The sequence below is a fragment of the Eubalaena glacialis genome, chromosome 4 (assembly GCF_028564815.1).
Source record: "Eubalaena glacialis isolate mEubGla1 chromosome 4, mEubGla1.1.hap2.+ XY, whole genome shotgun sequence".
Taxonomy (NCBI): Eukaryota; Metazoa; Chordata; class Mammalia; order Artiodactyla; family Balaenidae; genus Eubalaena; species Eubalaena glacialis.
The window spans coordinates 174,466,357-174,493,211 of NC_083719.1; the positions used below are offsets into that span (position 1 = coordinate 174,466,357).

General features: G+C 51.2%; 1 protein-coding gene across 1 annotated transcript; it reads right to left on the reverse strand.

The window, feature by feature from the left end:
- MAP1S (microtubule associated protein 1S) lies at window positions 1-26,855 on the reverse strand. The gene is made up of 7 exons (XM_061190255.1): window positions 26,724-26,855; window positions 25,381-25,482; window positions 23,794-23,876; window positions 22,836-22,976; window positions 19,869-22,239; window positions 2,684-2,919; window positions 1-1,720 (listed from the first exon to the last, which is right to left on the reverse strand). Exons 1-7 carry the CDS (start codon window positions 26,842-26,844, stop codon window positions 1,565-1,567), a joined length of 3,210 nt encoding a protein of 1,069 aa, XP_061046238.1. The 5' UTR covers window positions 26,845-26,855; the 3' UTR covers window positions 1-1,564.

Below are 26,855 nucleotides of genomic sequence, written 5' to 3' on the forward strand. Positions count from 1 at the left end.
TTATGTTATGCGTGTGTTTTTTTTTTAATATTTTCTTGAGGATTTAAAAAAAATATTTATATTTATTTATTTAATTTACTTTTGGCCACATCAGGTCTTAGTTGTGGCACACGGGATCTTTTGTTGCAGCGCACGGGCTTCTCTCCAGTTGTGGCAGCAGGTTTTCTCTTCTCTAGTTGTGGTGTGTAGGCTCCAGGGCATGTGGGCTCTGTAGTTGTGGTGCGCGGGCTGCAGAGCGCATGGGCTCTGTAGTTTGCAGCACCAGGCTCTCTAGTTGAGGCGTGTGAGCTCAGTAGTTGTGGCGCACAGGCTTAGTTGCCCCACGGCATGTGGGATCTTAGTTCCCTGACCAGGGGTTGAACCTGCGTCCCCTGCATTGTAAGGCAGATTCTTTACCACTGGACCACCAGGGAAGTCCCTGTGTTACGTGTTTTTGTTTGCAATTAAAATTTTTAACAAGTTTGTTGTCCCTATTAAAAAAAAAAGGAATTATGATATATGAATGAGAAAAAGACAAATGTCTAATAAAAAAAAGTGAACCAGCTAATTGAAAATAAATATAAGAAAATCTCCCTGGAAAGAAATGAAATCAGAACAAGGAGGCAGCACCTGTATGTACTCAACAGTTTGGCCAAGATGAAAAATCAGGGTGATACAACCTCATGTATAAACAGTAACCCATCTTGAGACCCTGGACTAAGAAGTCTTTCCTCGTGAGAAAAGGGGGGTAGGTATTGAGGGGTTAGGACTTGGTCATAAGTTTTCTAAGGTCACCATTCAACCCAGTGCAGATGGCATCTTATTGAAAACACTATCTAGGTGTTTCTGTACATGCAGAATAGAGAGATCAGGGAGGGGGTTCATCAGGAAATTGATGTTTTGTAGCTTTTAAGTTTCAGATTGCTTTTTTTTTTTTGGCCAAGCCAAGTGGCTTGTGGGATCTTAGTTTCCTGACCAGGGATTGAACCCAGGCCACATCGGTGAGAGCACTGAGTCCTAACCACTGGACCACCAGAGAATTCCCTCAGATTACCTTTTAAGACCTTGCTGTAGAGTGAGACTTTCCTGCCACGAGTCCCAATTATCCCTAGGAACAGAGGGCAACTTTTGTTTAATGGCTTTGGAGCACAGAGACTGGGGTTCAAATCTCTGCTAGGCCACTAAATGGTCTGTGTGGCCGGGGTCTGGCAGCTGCCTTTCCCGTCTATAAAACGGGGCCCTCACGGCCGCTGGGATGGGCTGGAGGGCCATGGTCAGCAGCGAGCTCCACTGGCCAGGGGTCATCACCTGAGAGGCACTGCCTCCCTTGGGCCTGGGTTTTCCCATCTGTGACACGGAAGCCAGAGCATGCCTGACCTGGAGGCTACTGGGGATTCCACAGAAGCTGTCCCCCCCCAAAACTGGGGACCCACATGGCAGCAATGACCATCCGGGGTGCTGCCAAGTCTCCTGCCGGCAGAAGGAACTGAGGCCACAGCCGCGCGGAGTACCTGGTTTATTTCTGACACAGGTGCACCTCAGGACTGTGGCGGACTCGGGGCGGGGGGTGGTGCTGGGGGCGGGGCTAGAACTCCACCTTGCAGGCGGGGAAGGCCTCGTCCTGCATGGACACAGTGCTGTTGCTGCCCAGCACCGTGATGCCCAGCGCCTGGTGCCGGGCGTGCGTCTCCTCATACCACTCGTGCATCGCCACCGAATCGAAGGTGGGGATCAGGGTCACCTGTGGGTGGGACAGATGGACCAACGGTGAGGGGGAGCGCCCTCTGCCCTCCCGGCCCAGCCCCAAGGCATCTGAGGCCCTTCTTCTCTGACCGCCTTTGTCTCCGCCTCCATCACCTCTGGCCTGGATGTCTGCAGCCGGCGGCCAGCCTGTCCCCGAAGTCCCTTCTCCTTCCCATGGCACCCGAAGGACCCTTTCACAACCCAGGAGACTGGACCACTCTTCTGCGAATTCTTCTCCGTGCTTCCCGCCCACCCCCACCGCTGCCATCTCCCCCTCTTCTCTTGCCCAGGCCTCCCTCCAGCTCCCTGAATACACTAAGCTTGCTCCCGCCACTGGCCTTCGCCCACGCTGCGCCCTCTGCCCGGGACGCTCCCTCCCAGCTGCTCCATAAGCTGCGTGCAAGGCTGGGTGTCAGCACACTCACAGGCTGAGTGGGCGGCCAGGTATCTGGAAGCTCCTTCTATCCAAATTCACCTCACCCTTCAAGGTTCTATTTCAAGGCTTCCCATGGGGACAACCCCAGCCCTCAGGGTCAATTCTCAACGTTCTTAGCTGTGTAGACACCACACATCTCACCTATTCCTCCTGGCTGATTCTTATAACATTAGGGAGGTTCAGTGCCAGGGGTCAGGCGAGGTGATCAAACCAGCCCCACCCTGCGACCTCACCCAGGTTTGTGGCAGACAAGGAAGTGGATGTAAGAGGAACAGAGTCCCGAGAGCTGGGTGGGACTCCTGCATTTGACCTCATTGCCGCATGGCCTTGGGGACATGGCTTAGTCTCTCTGAGCCCCACTCCCTCCTTGGATGCTGGTGAAGGTCACACCAACCTCACAGGACAGCGTGGGTTCAGCAGGAAGACAACGGGAAGCGCTGACCCTGCCCAGTGCCAAGAGCTTGGGCAATGTCCCAGTGACATTTGCTGTCATCGGGACTGTCTCACACCCGGGTCGTCACGCACCTGGAGGTCACGGTCCCACTGCTGCTTGCCAGCCAGAAGTGCATCCAAGACAGCCCGCATGCCCTCTTCCTTGTGCTGGTCCTGGCCACTGATGACGTAGCAGAGCGCACGCACCCTCCGGAAGAACTCCTTGTCCACCAGGCGGGCACTGCCCCCGCTGGGCAAGTAGGCCAGGTCGAGGTAGACGGGGGAGCTCGGCGGGGCCAGTGACCCTCCTGGCCGACTGCCAGCTGACCCTGTGGGTAAGAGGGATGGGGTGAGTCGTGAGCTCTGGGGACAGGGAGGGGCTGAGACCCAGGGCCCGGGACAAGGCTCCCAGCTCCACCTGCACCTCTCTGAGTGGCTCCCTCCCTGGCAGGAAGCCTGATCTCCATTTTATGGTTGACAAGCTCTCCCTGGCTTGTCCTGCAAACACCCCAGCCAACCCCTCAGTGCCTGGACACTCCCTAGCCAGTCCCTGGACACAGACATCCCCAGGGCCTGAGGGAGGGGGCAGCCAGGGAGGGCTCCCTGGAAGAGGGGGTTTTAGAGCTTGAGTTCCTAAAGCAGCAGTACCTAGAATTCTCAGCAGCATCCACCTGTTTAATTACTCAAGGGGAGCCAATCGGGCATTTATCAAACTCTCCTGGGCACCGCACCCTGGGGACACGGCAGTGACCAAAACAAACAAAAATCCCTGCCCTCAAGGTTGGCAGGGAGCCAGAGTGGGTGTAGGAAGGAGAGCTGAGAGAGGGTGACGCAGGCTGGGCAGCCTGGATGGAGCTGGGGCAGCTGCTCTCAGGGCCTTGTTCACGCCCTGAACCCAAAGCCTGTGCAAGGGGGACAAGGCCACCACTCCTGGGCCCGTGAACTCATCAACTGATTGAGGACATAGCCAGGTCTTGGGCACAGGAAGCCTGCCAAGTGTTTGGTGTCTTAAGATCATAAAAGTTGCCCAGACTAGGGTGTGGGCCCAGAGGGCTGCTGGGGCATTTGCAGAATGAATGAAACCCCCAGCTTTGGCAAGTAGCGCCCCTCACTCACAACTGGGGACAGTGGTGTCGAGGACCCTGAGTGGTGCCCCAGGAAGGGAAAGCCACCGTGGCTGTGGAAGGCGAGAGGGGGGCAGGAACAGCAGAGGCAGAACAGCAAAGTGAAGACAAAGGGAATGTGGGCAGAAGCCATGGGGCAGGAGGACAGGGGTAGAGCAGGGACCGGCAAGCTATGGCCTGTGGGCCAAATATGGCAACTGCCTGCTTCTGGAAACACAGTTTTACTAGAACACCCACTGAGTACTTACTGAGCTGTTTTTGTGCTACAACACCTAGCTGAGTGAGTAGCTAGCTGAGTAGCTGAGAGAGAGACCATCTGTCCTACAAAGCTGAAAATGCTTACCCTCTGGCCCTTTAAGACAGGCTTTGCTGACACTAATGTCGATGGTTGGTTTATCAGAAGCCGTGGGAGCAGGAGACCCTGAGTGGCCAAGACTGTGGCCTTTGGAAAGAGGCCAGCCAGATGCCCAGGAAGAGAAGGTCTCAGATGATCCCCAGCCTCCGGGTACCAGCCTTGTCCACGGGCCCTAGGGGCCACCCTCTCTCTCTCCCTGCCACTGTGCTGGGAACCCCTGACCTGCCAAAGGTCACAAGGGCCCATCAGATGCCTCTCTTGGGATCTGCCCAGGAAAGACAAGAAGTGGTGGCTCAGGGGGGCGCTGAGGCTAGAAGACAATCAAGAGACCAGGGTGGCCAGGAGCTGAGGACAAGCCACATGGGGAGAGAAGCTGGAGATGCCTGTCAGCTCCCGGAGGGCAGGACCACCCCAGGCAACGAGAATAGGGCTCAGTCCAGAGCAAGCGCTCAGTGAACATGACCTGGAGTTATTATGACTGTCATCGTTGTCGCTGCTTTCTCACCAGCCCTCCCTCAGTAATTCTAGACCTGCTCTGACTGATGCAGTGGCCACCAAGCACTGGAACGTGGTGTGAGCCAAGGCATGCTGGGAGTGCAAAACACGCACCAGGCTCCCAAGATGTAGTGTGGAAAGAGAAAAGGGAACTATCTAGTAATATTTTATATGGATTACATGCTGAAATATCATTTTGATATAGTAGTATGCAGGAAAGAATGAACACAGCAGGATTCTGGGACGATGGTACAGTAGGAAGCTCCAAGACTCTGCTCCCCATCTAGACAGTTGTGCTGGCAGCCCCTCAGCATAAGTTTGAAGCAATTTACATGGGACTTAAAGGACTGTAAATTTTTTCTTCTTCTTTTCTTCCACCTTCATTTTTTTTCTTTTTCCCCTTTCGGGAGCCAAACATTTAAGCACTAGGACACTCAAAAGCAACTACTATACAGGGGAATTTAGAAAGCAACCACAGATGCCCAGCGAAAGGTACAGGATCAGAAAAGACATGAGAACACCCTAAGTTTACACCACAGACTGATCCCCAGCACAGAGACAGCCCACAATAATCAAACAAAGGAAAGAGCCACAGCAAACCCTGGGGAAGGGGAAATTTTGGATCTCAAGTTATCACATTATTAGATTCAAATGTACAGTTTTCAATAAAAAAAAATCACAAGGTACATAAACAGGAAAGTATGGCCCAGTGAAAGGAAAAAAATTTAACAGAAACCGTCCTTAACAGAGACCAAATGGCGGACTCACCAGACAAAGACTTAAAAAACTGCCCTAAAGATACTCAAAGAACTAAAGGAAGATGTGGAAAAAGCCAAGAAGACAATGTATGGAAAAAATACAAATATCAATAAGGAGACAGAAAACATAAGAGTAAATGAAAAGAAATTCTGGAGCTGGAAAGTACAATAACTGAAATGAAAAATTCACTAGAAAGATTCCACTCAAGGTTTGAACAAGCAGAAGAATCAGCAGTCTTGATGACAGGGCAATGGAAATTATTGAGTCTGAGGAACAGAAAGAAAAATAATTGAAGAAAGTGAACAGAGCCTAAGGGACCTATGGGATACTATCAAGAGGACCAACATACACATTATGGGAGTCTCAGAAGAAAAATGAGAGAGAAAGGGGCAGAAAGATTATTTCAAGAAATAATGGCCAAAATCTTCTTATATTTAATGAAAGACATGAACATAAACATCTAAGCAACTCCACGAACCCCAAATAGGATAAATTCAAAGAGAACCAGACTGAGACACATGATAATCAAACTGTTCAAAGATAAAGACAAAGAGAATCTTTTTGTGGGAAAGAAGTGATAAAGGGGACGTTTATAGGTATAAACACTTTTATTAATATCTCAGATCAACAGCCTAACTTTACAACTTAAGGAACTGAAAAAAGAAGAACAAAAGTAAATCCAAAGCTAGCAGAAGGAAGGAAATAATAAAGATTAGAGCAAAGATTTTAATAGAGAGTAGAAAAACAACACAGAAGAAGATCAGCAAACCCATAAGTTGGTTCTTTGAAAAGATTAACAAAATTGACAAATCTTTAGTTAGATTGACTAAGAAAGAAAAAGAGAGAAAGAGCGCATAAGGGCCCAACGTGTGATCCGTTACGGTCAGATCCAGATGATCGTGGTGGGTGGGGTATTTCACCACGCAGTGCTGGCTACACATTTGGACAAGATATTTCTGAAACATTTAACCATGCCAGTGGTCTCACTGGTTTCTCGTGCTCACCAACTTGTAATGGAGGGATACAATTGGTGTCACGATTGGAATGTGGTTACCATTTTCAGTGCACCCAATTACTGTTATCATTGTGGGAACCAGGCTGCTATCATGGAATTAGATGACACTTTGAAGTATTCCTTCCTTCAGTTTGACCCAGCACCTCATCGTGGAGAGCCTCATGTGACCCGGTGCACCCCAGACTACTTTCTGTAAATCCCTCCTGGGAAAACCTGCCTTTGTATGTGGAAGTATACCTGGCTTTTAAAATATATATATATTTAAAAACAAAACAAAAAAAAGCAACAGTAGTCTATGTGTTTCTGTAACAAATTGGGATCTGTCTTGGCATTAAACCATATCATGGACCAAACTGTGTCATACTAATGATGAGCATTTAGCACAACTTGAGACTGAAATTAGTTCAACACTATGTTCTAGATCGGTCGGTCTTAACAGTTTGCCTGCTGTATTTGTAGTAACCATTTTCCTTGGGACTGTTCAAGCAAAAAAGGTAACTAACTCCATCTCCTTTTGCACTTACTTGAAGATTTTAGTTAGAGTGTTTAACTGGCATGGATTAATGGGGTTGGATTTTTATTTTTAAGAAAAATTCATAAAGCTAAGTTCCACTTAATTCATTACTGTTTATTTTATTGAAATGTATAATTAACTGAAAAATTCTTGGGAGTACGATGTCATAACATTTAAAGAGATTTCCCTTCATTTAAACTAAATTACTATTTTATGTTGATCTGCATATTTCTGTGTATTTGTCATGACAGTGCTTGCATTCTATTTGGTGTACTGAGCAAATAAACTTTCCATTTTAAACAAACAAACAAACAAAAAAAAAAAGAAAAAGAGAGAAGACTCAAATTAGTAAGATCAGAAATGAAAGTGGGGATGTTACTACCAATCCTACATAAATAAAAAGCATTATGAGAGTACTATGAACAATTATACACTAACAAACTGGATCACTTAGAAGAGATGTACAAATTCCTAGAAAAACAAAACCTACCAAGACTGACTCACAAAGAAATAGAAAATCTGAATAGACTTATAAATAGTAAGGAGATTGGATCAGTAATCAAAACCTCCGGGGCTTCACTGGTTTTCTACCAAACATTTAAAGAAGAATCATTAGAAAGGAAAAAGTAAAGTTATCTCTGTTCACAGATGATATAATGTTATGTGTAGAAAATCCTAAAGATTCCACACACAAAAAAGAAACCTGTTAGAACTAATAGATGAATTCAGAAAATAGCTGGATACAATATTAATGCACAAAAAACAACTGCATTTCTATACGCTAACAGTGAACAATTCAACAAGGAAATTAAGAAAACAATTCCATTTACAATAGCATAAAAAGAATGAGATACTTAGGAATCAACTTAAAAAGGAGGTAAAATATTTGTACACGAAAACTACAAAACACTACTGAAAGAAACTAAAGAGAACGTAAATTAATGGAAAGATATCCCATGTTCATAGATTGGAAGACTTAATATTGTTAGGATGCCACCACTACCCAAAGTGATCTACAGATTCAATGCAATTCCTATCAAAATCCCAGTGATTTTTTTTTTCAGACATAGAAAAAATACATTCTAAAATTCATATGAAAGCTCATTGGGATCCCAAGTAGCCAAGGAAACCTTGAAAAAGAAGAACAAAGTTGGAGGACTCACATTTCCTGATTTCTAAAATTACTACAAAGCTATAGTAATCAAGGCAATGTGGTACTAGTATCAAGACAGACATATAGATCAATGGAATAGAATAGAGAGCCCAGAAATAAACTGTCACATATATGGTCAAATTATTTGTGACAAGGGTGCCAAGAACATTCAATGGGGAAAGGACAGTCTTTTCAGCAAATGGCCCTGGGAAACTGGATATCAACATGCAAAAGAATGAAGCTCAATGCTTATTTAGTGCCATATCCAAAAATTAACTCAAAATTAACTCAAAAAGCAAAATATAAGAGTTAAAACTATAAAATTCTTAAAAGAAAACATAAGGCAAAAGCTTCATGACACTGGATTTGGCAATGACACCAAAAGCACAGGCAACAAAAGAAAAAATAGACACACTCAACTTTATGAAAATCAAAAAATTTTGTGCATCAAAGGACACTATCAACAGAGTAACAAGGCAAGCCACAGAATGGGAGAAAATATTTACAAATCATTATCTGATAAGGGATTAATATCCAGAATATATAGAGAACTATCACAACCTAACCACAAAAAGACAAACAACGTGACTCAAAAATGGGCAAAGGACATTTCTAAAAAGATACACAAATGTCCAACAAGCACATGAAAAGGTGCTCAACATCACTAATCATTAGTGAAATGCAAATCAAAACCACAGTGAGATACCACCTCACACCCATTAGGATGGTTACTATCAAAAAGCCATAAAATAACAAGTGATGGCAAGGATGTGGAGAAAGTGGAACCCTTGTGCACTGTTGGTGGAACGTAAAATGGTACGGCCACTGTGGAAAACAGTACGGCAGTTCCTCAAGAAATTAAAAATAGAATCACCATAAGATCCAGCAATCCCACTTCTGAGTACATACACCAAATCTGAAAGCAAGGGTCTCAAAAAGGTATTTGTACATCCAGGTTCATAGCAGCATTATTCACAATAGCCAAAAGGTGGAAGCAAATTAAGTATCCATCAATGGATGAATGGATAAACAATATGTGGTCCATCCATATGATGGAATACTATTCAGTCTTAAAAAAGGAAGCTCTGTCACATGCTACAACATGAATAAAGCATGAGGACAATATGCCAAGTAAAAGAAGCCAGTTACAAAAAACCCCAAATACTATATGTTTCCCCTTATATGATGTCCCTAGAATAGTAAATTCAGAGACGCAAAGTAGAATGGTAGTTGCCACGGGCTGGGGACAGGGAGGAATGGGGAGTTAGTGTTTAATGGGGACAGAGTTTCAGTTCCACAAGATGAAAGAAGTTCTGGAGATGGATGGTGGTGATAGTTGTACAACAATATGAATGTACTTAATGCTATTGAACCGTGCACTTAAAAATAGCTTAAGGTAGTCAATTTTATGTTACATTAATTTTAGCACAATTTTTTTTTTTTCACAATTTTTAAGAATTGGAAAAAAAAATTTAAAAAAAAGCACAGCAAGCCCAAGACTGCTATCCTTAGAAAGCTGACAGGTTGGCCCTTGGCTGCCTTCTGGGAACTTGGATTTCAGAAGGGTTCCCACCATTTCCAAAATTCCAGACTCCCCAGGAAGGGATGAGCAAGTGTACAGCATAAACTACACTGCTGTACAAGCAGTGTAGGCGTGGTGAGCCACTCTTCTTATCATTTGGGAAATGGTGGGAACCCTTCCAAATATACATATAAAATTTGATCATTCTCAGATGTATTTGGTCTTTATCCACAGTTCCTGCCTCACACCTCCTAAAACCCTTGGAATTTTCTGATCAGTAAGAGCAATGGGAGCATCTTTTGTTACAATACTTGGTTTCTTGTCCTCGGTTCCTGAAACCACTTCAGGGCCTTAAAAGTGAAATGAGTGCCTGTTATTCAAAACCAGCCCTTTCCAACACAAGGTTTCTGCTAATGAAGGTGACTTTGGATCCCACCCCAGCGTGGGGGCTGGTTGCCAGGAGAACCAATCATATGATTAAGAGGTTGAAACTTTCAGTCTTGCCCTTTGATTTTGGGGGAGGGGAGAGGGGCTTGAGGTTGAATCAATGGCCATTGGCCAATAATTTAGTCAACCACAACTATGCAATGAAGCCTCCATAAAAGTCCCAAAGGACAGCTTTTTGGCCCTTTTTCAGAGAGCTTCCACATCAGGGAACCAGAGTGCTTCTACGTGCCACTGTGTGGGGCCCCAAGCTCCCGGAGGACATCAGATCCCTTGTTTGGGACCTCCTCCTATGTATCTCTTCAACTGATTGTTGATTTGTATCCTTTAACAGTGTTTTATATGTAATAAATTGGTAATCTACGGAGTAAATGGGTTTTTCCTGAGTTCTGTAAGCTGCACTAGCAAATTAACCAAACCCAAGGAGGCGGTCATGGGAACCTCTGATTTATAGCTAGTCAGTGAGAAGCACAGGTAACAAACTCGACTTGCAATCGGCATCCTGAGTTGCAGGAGGTCATCAGAACCCCCAGTTTGCAGCCAGTTGGTCAGAAGCACAGGTAGAAACCTGGGCTTGTGACTGGCGTCTGAAGTGGAGGGTGGTCTTGTGGGACTGAGCCCTTTACCTGTGGTATGTGATTCTATCTCTGGGTAGAGAGTGTCAGAATTGATTTGAATTCCTGGACACCCTGCTGGCATCCAAGAATTGCTTGTTGGTGTGGGGAAACCTACACACAGACACACACACAGTGGAACTGGGTCCAGGAACCCTTTTTGGTTGGTGTCAGGAGTGGGATTTGCTAGAATGACCCTGGCTCACAGAAACATGTGTTTTTTAAAGAGAAAGGATAAAAGGGTGGGGAATGAGCAAACGCTGATCCCCAGATAGCTACCTAGTCACCCACAGTATGAAACTGCAGCTGCACTGTGACCAGTTACTAAAGGTAAAAGTTACCAATGGAATGTAGAAATGGTAGTAGACGCAACACCCAAGGAGTTGGCTCGCTGGATATATAAGGAAATGCAAAATTATAAGCAGCATGCTGAATACACAGCTTCCTGGTTATTGTTATCTCTATTAGCCAAAATGAAAGTTAAAAAAAGTGCTCGTTCGGGTCTTGATGTTGAACCAAGTTTAGATTTGGGTAGATCTGAGGTTTGGCCATTAGCCTCAAAGCCGCTCAGAGAGGGAAAAATTATGCAGGGGCAAGAGGAAATACCTCTAAGGTCTCTGGTCACCAAGAAGGTAGTTAATGTAGGGGGAGGGCAAAACCAAGAAACAACTAAAACCAGGGGAGAGAGTGTAAAGAAACCGACTCACTTTGTAGACTGGTATCATCAGTTTCCTGAAGAACCTTTACCAAAATGGATCGTGGGAGTAACCAGTTTGGGGGCTGTGTCTTTGGTTTTGAAGGCTGCAGAGCAGAAGAGCACATCTGGGTTGATGCAGGACCCGAAGCTCACTACTGAACAATCACAGATTGTTCCAGACACACAGGAGGTTATTCCCGAAGGAATAACCAGGCTGGTCGACTGGATAAACGCCACTGAAACGTGTGTTTATCCTGAGAAGGGGGGACTGCCCAACTCACCCCATAAATGCCAAGTGGGACACCCCAGATGAAGCAGCTGAGATGCTTCCTATGCAAGCCATGTGGGATTAGCTTTATAACTGGGACATTCACCCACTGAATATGCCTGTTACCCAGGTTTTGGTAAATGCTGTGATTAACGGGACCCTTGTTGCATGGGCACCCCATGGAACTTTACTGCTACAAAACTGAACAACAGTTCAAGAAGCCTTATCAGATCTGCTATCTCAGCTTCCCTGATGACACCAAGAACATTACAGTAATTAAGAAAACGGGGAGAGACAAAGGGGAGAGTCAAGGGACTTGACCGAGTGGAGTGGTAGTCTTCAGATGGCTGTTGAAACATAGAATGAATAAAGCAGACACTGATAGAGTTGAAACAGGTGAAACCGAGCAGGACCCTGTGGGGCTCCTGGGCACGGAAGCCTTTCTGTGTCCCCCATTCCTTGTTTGTAGGGAACAGACTCAGCCTCCATGACCTTCCCTGAGTCCCAAAGGGCAGATTCAAACAGTTGCTAATCAGGGAAGGGAAGGGATGCAGAGACAAGGGTGGAGCCGCCAAGAAACAATAGTGCAGCCTTGGGGCAGGGTCCTCCCTCAAGGGATACACATTAACAATATCTTTGAGCTCTTTACAGAACTAAAACCCCCAACAAATGGAAGATGTCAGCAATATTCATTCCAGAGAACAGCATCTGAGGCCAGATGAAAGGAACCAGAGAAGCTCATCAAGAGATTACCTGAGATGGGATTAAAGGAGTACAGGCCCCCGCCCCCCCCACAACTTAATCTTATCAACAACCCCGCCCTTGAACCACTGCTATAAAACTCCTCACCAAATCCCCCCTGGGTTGGGGGACACAGTTTTTCAGGGGCATGAGCCCACTGTGCCCCACTCTGCCTGGCAAAGCAATAAAGTTGTTCTTTTTTTAAAAAGCTATTCTTTTCTACTTCACCCAAAACTCTCCCTGCAAGATTCAATGTGGCACTGGTTCACAGAAGCCGAGTTTTCGGCAACAGATGCAGCACTACCAGAGATTGGGTGGACCAGTGCGGCCCCCAACGTTTTGTTAAAGGGCCACAAACAAGTCCACTATTTACTCTAGTTTGGAGGGATTTCGAAAGCCAGGAGGCAAAGATTACAATGAGAAACCTGACCAGGAATCCCCTGGGGGTGAGGATTAGGCAGATTAATCAAGATAAAGACTAAAGCAGAGGCCAGGATCTTCTGGCTCCACCCCCAGGGTGGGGACCCAAGGCCATCTGCACAGGCGTGGAGAAAACGGCCAGGAGAGGGAGGAGACTTTCCCAGGATTCCTAGATACAGGAGCCCAAAGCACTGTGATTCCAACACCTGTTGGTGAAGTCTTAGCAGGGGCTAAGGTTAGACTGGGAGGAACTGGAGATGCAAACGTTGATGGGATTAAGGTGAACATTTGGATGAAAACTGGGGTGAGTGAACAGATTTTGTGTGAGGTGGTCATATCTCCTTTACCTGACTGTATTACTGGGATGGAGATTATGGCTGACTGGGGATTGCCTCCCCTACTTAATATTGTAAAGCAGAGGCCTGTAAGTCCGCCCTCCGGCCAGTTTTAATTGGGGGCGCCACATGGGAGCTGCTAGAACTGCCCGAGCACACACAGGTGGCTAACACAGAGTGATCTAGAATGCCTGGTGGACAAAAAGAGAAGACTACTTTAATTCATGATATGCTAGAAGCTGGAGTGTGGGTACCCACGAATTCACTGTACCATAGCCTTGTGTGGCCTGGGGAAAAGAAGGATGGTTCATGGAGACTAACTGTAGACTATCGAGACCTAAACTAAGTTGTACCACCCATCAGCTCAGCCGTTCTGGACACACAGAAAATGCAAGGAGGCTGCTACTCAGTGAGTGACCGCATAAATGCTTTCTTCCCTGTCTCGATCTCAGAAAAGAGCCAGCAGCAGTTGGCCTTCACATGGGAAGGATCCCAATTTACCTTTCTTGTGCTGCAACAGAGGTATCTGAACTCACTGGCGTACTGTTGTGATTTGGTCAGAAGGGACGCAGACTTGATGCGGGTCGCCAGTGTAATCATACACTATACTGACGGCGTTATGGTGATAGCGGAAACAATAGGGCAGGCTAGGACTGATCTGAGTGCAATGGTGACGCACATGACCAACTGGGGTGGGTTAATAAATCCAGCACTGGTCCCCAAGCCTGCCCGAACAGTCAAATTCTTAGGAAGAACCTGGGCAGGGGCCACCTGGGATATTCCACAAGAGACTAAAAATAAACTGCTGTCACTGTCCTCCCCAGGACCAAACAAGAAGCCCAGCGTTTGGTTGGTTGATTTGGATTTTCATCTGGGAATGTTGCTCCCATCTGTAAGACTACCCGAAAGAAATCTCTGAGTTGGGGACCCGAACGAGAGCAGGTTGTGTCTGAATTACAAACGGTGGCAGCCCTCTCAACTTGGCCATTGGGCCCTGCCGACCCCCCACTCAGATATGATTTGGGAAGTGTCTGCCATACTCTGTATACTCTGCAGACTGGAGCTTCTGGCAAAAGCCCACGAGCACCTCCCAGCAGTGACCACTGGGATTTTGCATCAGAAAATTCCGAGATGCTGCTGCCCATACACAGTATTTGAGAGACCATTAGTAGCCTGCGCTTGGGCATTAATTGAGGTCACGTAGATTACTGATGGACATAAAATAATCATGAAACCTGAGATGCCCATAATGTCTTGGGTGATGTTGGAGAAACACTCCAATGAACGCAGTGCCCAGAAGTGTTCCATAATAAAAAGAGAAATGGTTCATCCGAGAGCACGCTGCCAGGGGAATGCAGGGAGGCACCCACTGGATCATGAGCACGTAGCCTCTTTTCCTCTAGGACCGACTTTGGAGCTACCTGAGGAGCTGCTGGAACCGACTGGCACGTGGCCTTGCCCTATGGATGGCTCTCAACTGAACCACAAAGCGCGCTTGCTTTATGGATGGCAGTTTCAAGATGAATGGATAGTAACCTGCTTGGAAAGCGGCTGCATTAAGACCAGGGGATGGCGAGACTCTGATTGGAGGCAGCAAGAACAAATCGGCTCAGTGGGCTGAATTGCACGCTGTTTCCCTAGCAGTGGTGGAAGAATTGAGCAATGGTAAAAGCCCCTATGTTTGGGTTTTTACTCCTGGGCCGCAGCCCATGGCGTGGCTGTGTGGTCGGGCAGGTGGGCAATGGAAACCTGGACTATTAAAGGGGTGCCTGCATGGGGCACGGCCTTATGGAAATCACTCTGGGAATTTAAGGGGCGTGTTAAAGTAGGACATGTCAATGCACACCAGAAGAACCCCTTCCAGGTTTGGAAGGTCACTGAACCACCAAGTGAACGTTTTGGGAGGGCGGTCCATGAATGAGTCGGCATGGGGAGAGGGCTGCAGCAATGCAGAGCCCCACACATAGCCGGCAAGTGGATTACACTGGACCAAAGCCAGTAGCCCTGGGGCGGGGGGCTATCAATGAGCCCTAACAGGAACAGACACCCTGCACTGGGTTTGCATACCTGATGGTAGATGCAAATGCTCAAAATACTGTAAGATTGGAACAGAAAATACTGTAACAATTTGAGCCACTGAGTTACATTTCTTCGGACCAAGGGGTGCACTTTACAGCCCATACTGTCCAACAGTGGCAAGAGATTTCACACCAGATGTGTTGCGTATCATCCTCAGAGTAATGGTTTAATAGAAAATTGGAATGGGCGGCTGAAGCATTTGCTGTCTAAAACCAGGGGAGATACAGGCTTGAGAGGCTGGCTTACACACCGTCACGAGCATGTGCTCACACTCAACATGAGTGGGGCTGAGGGCGGGTCCCCACTGGATAGATTCCTCCACTTTTCTGGGGGTGTGGGCAAGTCGGGGTGGGGGAAGATGCTCATGCGACTGTATCATTCTTCCCCGCATCAGAGCAACTTTTTTTTTTCTTCTCCTACTCGATGCAGTGGTCCCAGAACCAGGGATGCAACTGTGGGGGCCAGAAGCAGGGATGATTCCTAAACAAGAAACTGTAACTATACCTTTAAACCTTTATGTCAGAATTCCTAAGGGCCTGATGGGCCCGGAATGTGCCTTCACCCCCTCTGGCAAAGTTGGTGCTGACGGTGAATGCTGCCGTGCTGCCTAGCGGTTGCAAGAGCCCACTAGTTCTGTACCTGTGTAACCCTACTCTATGTGAGCGGCAGTGGACGGGGCAGGCGAGACACCTGCCAGCCTAGTTTCCTGGCAGCAATCTGGACCAGCACAGTGGCCAAACTAACGTCCCTTCCAAGAGTGGAAAAGTGTGGGTAAAGATAAACGACAAATGGAGAGGAAAAATAACAGCTGAGGGTAAAGGGATGAATAAGTGGGTTATGCAATGAGGGAAATCCAACATTTTATTAACACCTGGAGAGAGCCTCAGAGCAAGAGAATAATATAATCTCTTAGCAGAAGCATACCAGATGCCCAGCAGGCTGAAGCTAGTTTGCTGAGATCAGCCCTGATTTTGGGACCTGACAAGATTGAAAAGCAGCCTGCACACCTGAATGGCATTGCTCTGGAAAGACATTCTGGTCCTGAGATATATTAATGAACAGGACCAACTGTTAAAAGATTAAATGAAATTCTAGCGATGCGCCTGTATGTTCTGACTCCTATTTTTCGGGCTACATCTACTACAAAGGACAACATTTGGGAACTGCTTCCTACTGGGACTTCTAACTGTGTGGTGTATAGCTCCCAGCAGACTGATCTATGTAATCACTGTGTAATTATAGATCTTGACAATCAATTGCTTAGAAAGGTCCCTGGTTATGATGGACAAAATATAATGGCAGCATGCCCAACATGGGAGGGTGTGCTGTGCACGAGCACGTCACCCTGTTTTTGTGGATGGAAAACGATTCATCAAAATAGGGAAAAACACTGGGTCCCTGATGGGATTAAAGCAGTGGGCATCACATGGTAGCTCAAGTTCCCCTGGGGTACGGCCCTACGAGAGACAAGGCAGGCCATGGGAAACCTCATGGCATACTCAAACTAAATTAAATTACATCTAGGTGTGCTTACCATGCATCTAAGCCTAGTCTGGGGGACCCAAAATTTTGGGGTGCAAAACATGCACCCTATCTGCACCCAGGCCACTAGTACACAATGGCAACAACGTCTCTGGTGGATTCAACAACACTGACCCACAAGCCAGAAACAGCCTTAGGGTAAATAGGTGCTAGTAGGTATCCTAGGACAAGTGGAATTTGTTTTTAAGGAGGAGTGGCATTCAGAGGAAAAAGATTAATTAGAATAGGCAGACTAGGGGGAGTTCTCTTCCAGGTGGAAGGCAAAGGATGGGAGCCAGCCTGGAAAGAGAATGAGGTTTTAGCAAAGTGGGTCAGGCAGACTCTGCCAATAATGCTGGATATGCTAGAACTAGCATTGGGAAGAGCCGTGCACCCCGATCCAACAAGGCCTCTTGACTATGTAAATACATATGCAGGCTGAAGTGGCCACGGGGCAGTGGCCCTCAATCCTAGCCGCTGAGGCTCAGGGGCGCACACACCTATGGGAATGTTACGGCCCTCCAAGCTTATGGAAGTTCTCTGGGGACATTTATAATTTACACAGACACACCCTGACTGCTCACACCTCCAGTAAAGCTAGAAATAAAATACACCCTGCAGCACAGTTAGTTGGGATAGGAATATTCTAAATACAACTCGTGTCCTCCCCATAGGAGGGAGGTGGGCCCTGCGATACAACACACAATGGAAATCAGACTCAGTATAAGCTTGTGAACTTGTCCCTGGTTACCTTGGAATCCGGAGCTAACTGAATCGTGGCCAGTGGTCACGACCTCTGTCCTTAATACCATCTGGTATACGGGCAAAGGCAGATTCTGTTGGGAAGGCAAAGTGAACACGTCTGTAGCTCTTACTGATTTGTTCTGTAATGAAAATGAATCGTACAGTAACCATATTTCGATACAGTGTAACCTTGTCGTTGGTAAGATTCAACTACCTCATGTAAATGAGTCTTATGGTAACACTGATATTGATGATGATGTATTGAGAGCCTGAGTTAAAGCCTCCTCAGGAGGTAATACCTGTGGAAAATGACTGGCCTGAGGAGGAGCAGGACCTAGCTAATCACCAGCTGATTTCTGTGCTGAATAGTTCTGCACAAATTGATCGTAAGGTACAAGTAGCAAATGACGTTTCTCTAAATCGATCCCGGGACTTCCCTGGTGGCGCAGTGGTTAAGAATCTGCCTGCCAATGTAGGGGACACAGGTTCGAGCCCTGGTCTGGGAAGATCCCACACGCCGTGAAGCAACTATGCCTGTGCGTCACAACTACTGAGCCTGCGCTCTAGAGCCCGCGAGCCACAACTACTGAGCCCGCGCACCACAACTACTGAGCCCACGTGCCGCAACTACTGAAGCCCACGTGCCTAGAGCCCATGCTCTACAACAAGAGAAGCCACCGCAATGAGAAGCCCACGCACCGCAACGGAGAGTAGCCCCTGCTCGCCGCAACTAGAGAAAGACTCCACACAGCAACGAAGACCCAACGCAGCCAAAACTCAATCAATCCATCCATCCCTACCCCACACCGGCTTCTCCAAATGTCTGGCCTAGTTATGTCAGTACTATTGCTACATCTGTTCTAATAAATGCGACCCCAAATATAAGTGCTGTGATAGGTATGATTGCTTTGCTGTAAGGGATCTGTTCCACCAGGGGGAGGACTGCAGTATCGTGATTTATAAGAAATACATATATTTGGTCATTCTCAGATATATTTGGTCCTTCATCCACAGTTCCTGGTTCACAGCTCCCAAAACCCTTGGAATTTTCTGATCAATATGAACAATGGGCGCATACTTTGTTATATTTGGTCTCTAGTCCTCAGTTTCAGAAAACACTTTAGGGCCAAAAAGGTGAAATGGGTGTCTTGTTATTAATAAGAAACCCTTTTCCATCACAACCGGGTTTATGTTAATAAGGTGACTTTGGATCCCACCCCAGGGTGGGGGCTAGTTGCCAGGAGAACCAACCTTGTGATTAGCGGGTCAGAATTTTCAGTCTTGCGCCCTGACTTCTGGGCAGGGGAGAGGGGCCTCAGGTTGAGTCAATTGCCATTGGCCAATGATTTAGTCAATCATGACTATGTAATGAAGCCTCCATAAAAGCCTCAAAAGGCAGCTTTTTGGCCCTTTTTCAGAGGGCTTCCACACCAGGGAACCAGAACGCTTTGTGCTACCATGCAGGGCCCCAAGCTTCATGAGGACATAAGATCCCTTGTTTGGGACCTCGCCCTATGTACCTCTTCATCTGGTTGTTGATTTGTATCCTTTAAGAGCCTTTTATACTAAATTGGTAATCTAGTGAGTAAATGGGTTTTCCCGAGTTTTATCAGCAGCTCTGGCAAATTAATCAAACCGAAGGAGGGGGGCATGGGAACCTCCGATTTACAACCAGTTAGTCAGAAGCACGGGTAACAGCCTGGACTTGTGACTGGCACCTGAAGCGGAGGGTGCTCGGGGGACGGAGCCCTTTACCTGTGGAATGTGATTCTGTCTCTGGGTGGACAGTGTCAGAATTGCGGGCAACTGTGGGACACCCGGTTGGTGTCCAAGAATAGGATCCTGAAAACCTTTCCAGCGTACGTGTGAGATAGAGGGTGCCTGCACGACCAGCCCCAATAGAAACCCTGGGCCCTGAGTCTCTAAGGAGCTTCCCTGATCGACGGCACTTCACACGTGTCGTCACAGCTTGGAGCTCAGGGAATCAAGCACATGATATGTGACTCCACTGGGAGGAGGCTTCCAGAAGCTTGTGCCTGGTTTCCCTGGGACTTCCCCCATGTCTTTTGCCTTTGCTGATCCTGCTCTGTATCTTTTTGTTGTAATAAACTTATGAGTATGACTATACACCGAGTCCTCCTAGCCAATCATCCAACCTGGGGGTGGTCTTGGGACCCTCCACACAAATCAGTTTAATAAAATATACTATTAAAATTAATTTCACCTGTTTCTTTTTGCTTACAGTGGCTACTGGAAAATTCACCACGATGGATGTTGCTCACATTACATTTCCATTGACGGTACTGCTTGAGCCCCTTGGAATTGCAAGTGCTTAGAGAGTCAGACCAGAGCTTCCATTTTATTGGAGAAACTGAGGCCCAGAGAGGGTGGTGCGTATGGCTGAGACCACACAGCAAGCAGGGAACAAGAGGACTTGGGTAGGGAACCCACTGCAGGACTCCACCCCCAGGTACTTACCGGATGGACCTCGAGTGGTTGTCTTGGGGACTGAGGACTTTCTGGCCAGGGGTGCCCGACTTCCTTTGTCACTGGGCTCGCTCCGGGTGCTGAGTGGCCGACTGGCCCGGTCCCCACTGGCCAGCCCCTTGGTCTTGGCAGCGGTCACTGGAGTGGCTTTGGGGGCAGCGGTGCCACGGCTGGGGCGGGTGAGGGGCTTCCGGGTACGGCCGAGGCCCTCTCTCAGCCGGGCCTGCTCAGGAGGCAGCATCTCAGGGTCCACCATGCAGATACTAGGTGGGGTGGGCAGTGGCGGGGGTATCTTGAGCGGGTCAGGCAGTGGGTCGCGGCGAGGGGCCCCAAAGCCCTCTGTGTCCTCATCCGAGTCCGCGGTGCCAGGGGCGGCAGGCAGGGGGTCCGAGTCAGACAGGGTAGGCAGGGACTCGCTGACGGACGTGGGTGGCGTCTCCTCCACCCCTGGAGCACCCGCCCGCTCCTGGGACCGGGCACTACTGTCATTGGAGCTGCCGGGGGACACAGGTGCCGGCGCCATGGGCACAGCCTTGCGGTGCTCAAACTCACAGGGTGATACCAGGCACAAGTCCACGTCGTGTGGGGAGGCCGAGCGGAGCACCCGAGGGCCACAGAGTGGGAGGCTCAGCCCGGCTTCACTTGCGGCGGCAGGTGGTGGCGGTAGCACCTGCTCAAAGGACACGGACAGGGACTCGTCCACCTCTGTGGAGTGCGGGGAGCCCACCTCGGCGGGCAGCGAGGGAGTGGTCACTGTAGGGGTGGTCGCTGTGGGGGACGCATCTGGCCCAGGCTCCCCACCCCGCAGCGGGCTCAGTGACAGTGGCCCGCTGCTCTCAGTTGGGCCCTGGTGGGCTCCGGCGGGTGAGGGTGTGCATGGCTCGGGGGTGCTGGTGGCCAACAGCAGCTCCAGGGTCTTCTCCTCCAAGCTGCCGCCCTCCTCCCCGGCTGGGCTCAGCCCCAATTCCAGGCTGCTCTCCTGGCTGGGCGTGGCCACCAGCCGGGGGGCCGGGGAGCCGCAGGTCTCCGTGGCGGGGCTGGCCTCTCTGCACCGGAAGCTAGGTGGGCTGCGGGGTCCATTCTCGGCTGGTGGGACACCCGGGCGGGGTGTGTTGGGTGCTCTGCGGGGCTTGGGAGCCACCTGGGCACCTGCTTTCTTGCCACTGACCACAGCGGAGGTCGCCCGCCGCACCTCCCGGGGTTGGGTCCGAGGGGCGCTCGGCTTGGGGTCCTTCTTCACCTCCCGGGAGGGCCTGGCTTCTTTCTCAGCCTTGCGTGGGGCCTCAGCCCGCAGTGGCTCCTTCTGGGCCACCCCGGGGCGCTCCTGGGCGGGCCTGGAGGGTGCCGTCGTCCGGCCCTCTCTCCTCAAACTGTCCCGGGAGCCCACGCTTTCCTTGCTCTCAGCTCGCCGAGGCCCCGCCAGGTCCTGAGGGGTCACCACAGGCTCCCGCAAGAACCCCAAGTGCTGCAGGCGGACCAGGCCATCCAGGAGGCGGGCGGGCGGCGTGCAGCCAGGGAACAGCACGCGCACCACCTTCTCGGAGGGGCCCGCGGGGTGCCACACCAGCAGGGCGCACACAGAGGCCAGCGTGTGGTCAGTGGCGGCCGAGGGCGGGTGCAGCACGTACATGTCCAGCCGGCCCACGCCCATCTTCTGGAAGAGCACAGTGGGCTCGGCCGGCAGCGGCCCACGGTTCAGAGGCAGGGGGGTGATGCCCAGCCGGGCCAGGAGGCTCAGGGCCAGCTCCGCCTCATCCTCCCCGCGTACCAGCCGCGAGGCGGCGGCACGGGCATTGAGGAACACGATGCCCAGGTTGGGGGAGATCAGCCTGCGCAGCCGGTCATCCCCAGAGCCCCCGCCAGCGGCCGCCTCATCACGCTCCGCCAGCTTGCGCCGCAGCAGACTGTTGAGGCCGGGGAGGCTGTCAGCGCCCGCGTGGGTCACCAGCACGGCGTCCACCCGGTCCAGGTGCCGCACCAGCTTCCAGAAGCTTGACTTGGGGTTGGAGCCACCATTGACCAGCACGGTGAAGCCATTGACGGCGAAGAAGGCAGCATCCCCAAGGCCGCCAGGGAAGATGTAGCAGCAGGGCCGGGCGAGCCTGAGGAAGCCCACGGAGGCCGGAGGCTCGAGCAGCTCAAAGGGGGACGGCGGCTCCAGCGACTCGGCCACGTACTCCAGGAACTCACGCAGGCCCTCAGAGGCCGGCAGCTGTACTGGAGGGTTCAACCGCAGCTGGAGCGCGCCCTGGAGGCCGGGCACCTCGGGTGCCAGCTGGGCCCAGTCACCAAAGGTCGGGCAGGTGATGGTGAGCTTGGGCGGGTCTGCAGGCGGGGGTGTGGAGGCCAGGAGATCCCGGATCTGTAGAGGGGGGAATGGTTAAGGGGTCACCTGGACCAGGCAACACCCAGCCCCTTGGGAAAACTAAGGCCCTTTGCCTGCCCTTGTCACACTCAGGACAAAAACCCAGCCTTCCCCACAGCCCAGAAGGGCCCATCACCACCTGTCCACCTCTACCCTCCCCCACCCTCTCTCACTTCCCTGCCCCAGGGCCTTTGCACTTGCTGTTCTCAACTCCTAAAGCACAGCATCCTCCAGAGAGACCTTCTACACTCACCCCCCCGCCATCCCTGTGTACTGGTTCTTATCAAACCAAACATGGTTTGCCAGTTTTTTGCTCATTTTGCCCCACCCAGACTAAGGGATTCAGAAGGGACCCCCATTCAGATGGGACCTAGAATCTGCGGTGCCACTTGAAGCCTCTGAGACATCTGCTGATCTACAGGTCCACACACTGTAGTGGGTCATGGGACTGGGCCCAGGAGGAGCACACGCCACCACCAGTATTCCACAGAGGAGGAAGGGACGATGCTCAGGGGGACAGCAGGTCGCTGGAGCCACTCAGCCAGTGGGGACGAGCCAGGCTTCAGAGGCAGGATGGTGAGGGGGCGGCTTACCTCTTTGTCCCCCAGGACCTGGAGGAAGTGGCGGGGTGAGAAGCCCCCTGTCTGGAGCAGCAGCTCCCCCGTCTCCTCCAGGCAGGGCCCAGCCAGCACCAGCAGCTTGTGAGAGGCAGGGTCCAGCAGAAGGTTCCGGAGCTGAGGGAGGGGGAGAGTGTTCAAGGCCCTATTCTGTGCAGTGAGATAGTCAGCACCCCTCTTTGGGGTGGTCCCCAGCCCCTAATCTATATATAACCAACCCACTCCTGTCCCCATGACGGCCCGGCCAGTACTAAACTAGAAGCCGGGATTGTAGCCTACGGGCCTCCTGTTGCACTCGACCCCCTATCACTGCTCCCAACTCCTGCTCATTCTACAAAGCCCAGCTCCAGTGCCCCCTCCTCCTGGAAGCCCTGCACACCCTTTCTGGGCTCCCCGAAGCCCACCTCTCCCTCTGGCCCAGCCCCGGTGCCATGGGGAAGAGGGGCCTGTGTCTGGCTCTGTCTCCTCCAGAGCCCCTTCAGGGGGCAAAAGGGAGCATTTTTGATCAGAGGAATCAACCTGTACAAGAGTGTCTAGAGGGGTGTCCCAGGGCTCTATCTTGTTCATCTTTCTCATGGGAAATTGAGAGAAGAGTGCAGATGTCCACAAGCTAGAAGTATTAAGTCAGTTCAGACAACTAGCGGGGCCCAGCCCAAGGGAACACACAGGACGCAAACATCGGTTGGGTTCTGCCCTCCCACCTCCAGCCCTTCCCTATCTCATTCCTTCCTCCCAAACTCCAGCCTTTTCTGATTCCACCCGCTCCCACCATCAGCTCTGAGGAGGGAATAAATCGAGGCTGGAGTCATCGGGGGACGCTTCGCTGCTGCTGGGTGTCAAGAAGAGGATTTCAGGCAGCATGAAGGCAAGGACACGTGAGGTGAGGCCAGGGGATGGTGCTCGTCCCAGCAGCCCGCTCCCCCCAGGAGCCTACCTCGTCACACAGGGACTTGTCTGATGGATTCAGGAGGACCAGCGTCTCCAGGGTGTCTCCACGGTGGTGCAGGCTCCGCTGGCCTGTGGGGGAACCGGGCCCTGTGAGTTTAGGGCTGAGCCACATGCATGGGGGTCAGCCTGTGGCAAGGTCAAACCCTGCCCCACTGTGTGACCCCAGGCGGCCATGAGCCCCTCCAGGACTCCACTTCCCAGGACCCCCAGCCAGAGGGTCATCCAGGGATTAACAGGCATATGGCAGAACTGCAGGTCAGGATGAGGCAAGAACAGGAAACCGCCTTGGCAGGCCTCACGCTGGAAACAGCAGTGACAACAAGGCCTCCACTGCTGGCAGGGCCCAATTCACAGCTCTCAGCCCTGCGGGGGACGGCACTGTCACCCTCATTTTATAATCAAGGAGCCTGAGCCCAGGGAGGGCCAAGGAGGGTACACCAGGAAAAGGGTACAACATAGGCAAGGGCCCTGTGGCAGGACTGAGCTCTCTGTGTCTGAGGATCAGGAAGGGGCAGGTGGGGCTGCAGCGAGGGGCAGCAGGAGGGAGCCGAGGGCAGGGAGGCCTCATGGGCCACGAAGAGGGGAGTGGGGTTGATTCTGGGATCCGAACCCTCATCTGTCCCCCAGAGACCAGATGTGTTTCAAACATGAAGCTACCGGCCCTGCGTCTGGAGAGGCAAGGACCCTCTACTGCTGGTTACCCTTTATCAGTTTATCACGGGCTTCTTATCATGTGCGGATATTGCCCCATTCAGGTGGGGAAATTAAGGCACAGAGAGGGGAAGTGGCTGCCAAGGCCACACAGAGCGAATGGGATTTCCAGCTCCCCCAAATGGTGAGGGTCAGGAAGCCACCCAGAACCACTAGGACAATGAGGCGACGGACACTTCCTTCCCCTCCTGCAGCGGCCTGGAGGTGACTCAACAGGCTGGCTGAGGCAGGGGGGAGCTGCAGGCGACACCCAGGCCCCGCCCAGCAGCTGCTCTGTTCACCCCGGTCACCCCAGAATCCCCAGGGAGCCACGGGACATGTGGGGCTGGCCCAGGAACCCCAACTCCCTCCTCGATCTTGCTTTCTCAGCTCCCCATCTATTGAGCATCTACTGTGTACCTGGCCCTGTGAAGGAATCACAAGCATAAACCAGACATAGTCCCTGCCACACCAGGCCTACACTCCACCCTCCATTCCCGCTCAGCAGCCCCTCACTTTCCAAATGTCCTGTCCCTTTGACTGGGCCCTTCCCTCCACCCTACACACCAGCCCCAGCTGCTTCTCATCCAAAAAGACCCTCCTCAGAGGTCTCCCTGTCCCCCACACCTCACTGCCTTACCTGTCAACTGGGGACAAAAACACAAGTTCTTGCCTTGTGGGTTGCTGATGACCAAAGGAAGTGAGTGCTGGCTCAGGGCCTGCCCCTGCTCTGCACTCAGTAGATCTCAGTTGTATTATTACTGTTGCTGCTTACAGCCATTCCCTGACCCCCATGCCTGGCATAGAGTTGGCACTCAAAGAACACCTGTCCACTGAATGAGCAGAAGGGGAGAGCTGGGGCATGCAGGGTCCCCAGCCTCACCTTTCACAATGCTGGAAAAGGTGGCCGAGTGCCGTGACACGAAGACCTTGAGCTGCTCATCGAGGCTGCAGACGCCAGGGTCAATGTCCCATGACCGGATGCCTGGTGGGGAGAGGGGGGAAGGGAGGTAGGAAATCAGCTGGGCTTCCCAGCTCCCAGAATATTTCAATAACTAGCGGATGGCTGGCGAGGGCCGCCACAGGCCCCTCCCCTCAACCTGCCCCTGCACATGACGGCCTGGAAATTCAGAACCATCCAATGTGCCTTTGGAGCCCACTGCATCCACCCTCAAGGAACCCAAAGTGTAACTCAGGCATTTTACAGAGAAGACTCAGGACATCAGAAAGAAAGTCCCGGCCTCCTAAACAGTCATCTTGTCCCCTCCGTCATCCTCCCACCCCCACCACTGGTTTCACTGTTCCTCAGCCCTGCCAGGCACAGTTCCCATCTCTGAGCCTTTGCGTGAGCTGTTCCCACTGCCCAGAGGTCCTTCTCCCCACCCTTCATGTCCTCTCAGCCCTTTGCATCCTCTGAACACTCCTGTAACCATCTGAGCTTAAAACTTGGTCCATCTCCTCACTCACTTTGGTACCCGCCCCCCCAACCACACCCATTAGTCCTGTGAGGGCAGGACTGAGCCTGCCCATGGTCCCCACGCTATCCCTGATGCCCTGTGGGGTGACATTCCTTAATCCTGTGAACCGAGATGTGTGCTGCCGTCCCATTTTACTGGCCACGGACGGCAGGCCCTGCCGATCTGAGAGATGGGGGATGGATGAATGCCCTCCAATCACGGTTTGGGGTGCACCACGCCTGCCGGTCCCACCGTGCCAAGTGGCTGCAGGTAAACCTTGCAGGTACGCCTATGACTCACATCCCCAGGTGCCAAATCCCCTAAGCAGGCAGCACCCGCCCACACCCCAATTAGCAGTTCCTCATGGAGTTGCGGAAAGTAGGCCCCGGAGCTCCGGGCCCAGCCTCCCCATCCCTGCTCCTCCCTCCAGGACTTCCAGGCTGCTAAGGCCCGAGGATTCGAGGAGGGCCCGGAGGGCGGGAAGCGGAGCCGTTGCCCATGCTGCCCAATCGCGTGGGTCCCAAAGCCTGGGCCCGTATCCCCTCCCCGGTCTGCAACCCGCTCGAGGCGGAGCAGTCCAGCCCAAACCCGAACGCTGTTTCCTCTGCGGGCACCCACGGCCTCTGCCTGCGCCCTGTGCCTAACGGTAAGGGGATCGGGGCACCGGGGCCCCCAGATCCAGCCGCCCCCCGCCCCATCCCCCGGCCCTTAGGCCGAGATGCGCCGCCGCGCCCGCCTCCCCGACACCGCGTTCCCGGGCCGGCCCGACCTCGTTCAAGCTCCTCCAGCACATAGGCTAGCAGCCCGGGGCACCCGCACTCGCCGCCCACCACGAGCAGCAGTGAACTGGGCGCCTCCACCGACCCGGGCCCTGCCACCGAAACCGCCATCTTCGCGCCGG

Excerpts from the sequence above, each read along its gene's own strand:
- MAP1S (XM_061190255.1), bottom strand. The coding sequence starts at position 26,844 with ATGGCGGTTTCGGTGGCAGGGCCCGGGTCGGTGGAGGCGCCCAGTTCA. Across the intron at positions 22,240-22,835 it reads AGGTCCTGGGGGACAAAGAG|ATCCGGGATCTCCTGGCCTC; the intron begins GTAAGCCGCCCC and ends CCCCCTCTACAG. Across the intron at positions 1,721-2,683 it reads AGTGGGACCGTGACCTCCAG|GTGACCCTGATCCCCACCTT; the intron begins GTGCGTGACGAC and ends TCCCACCCACAG.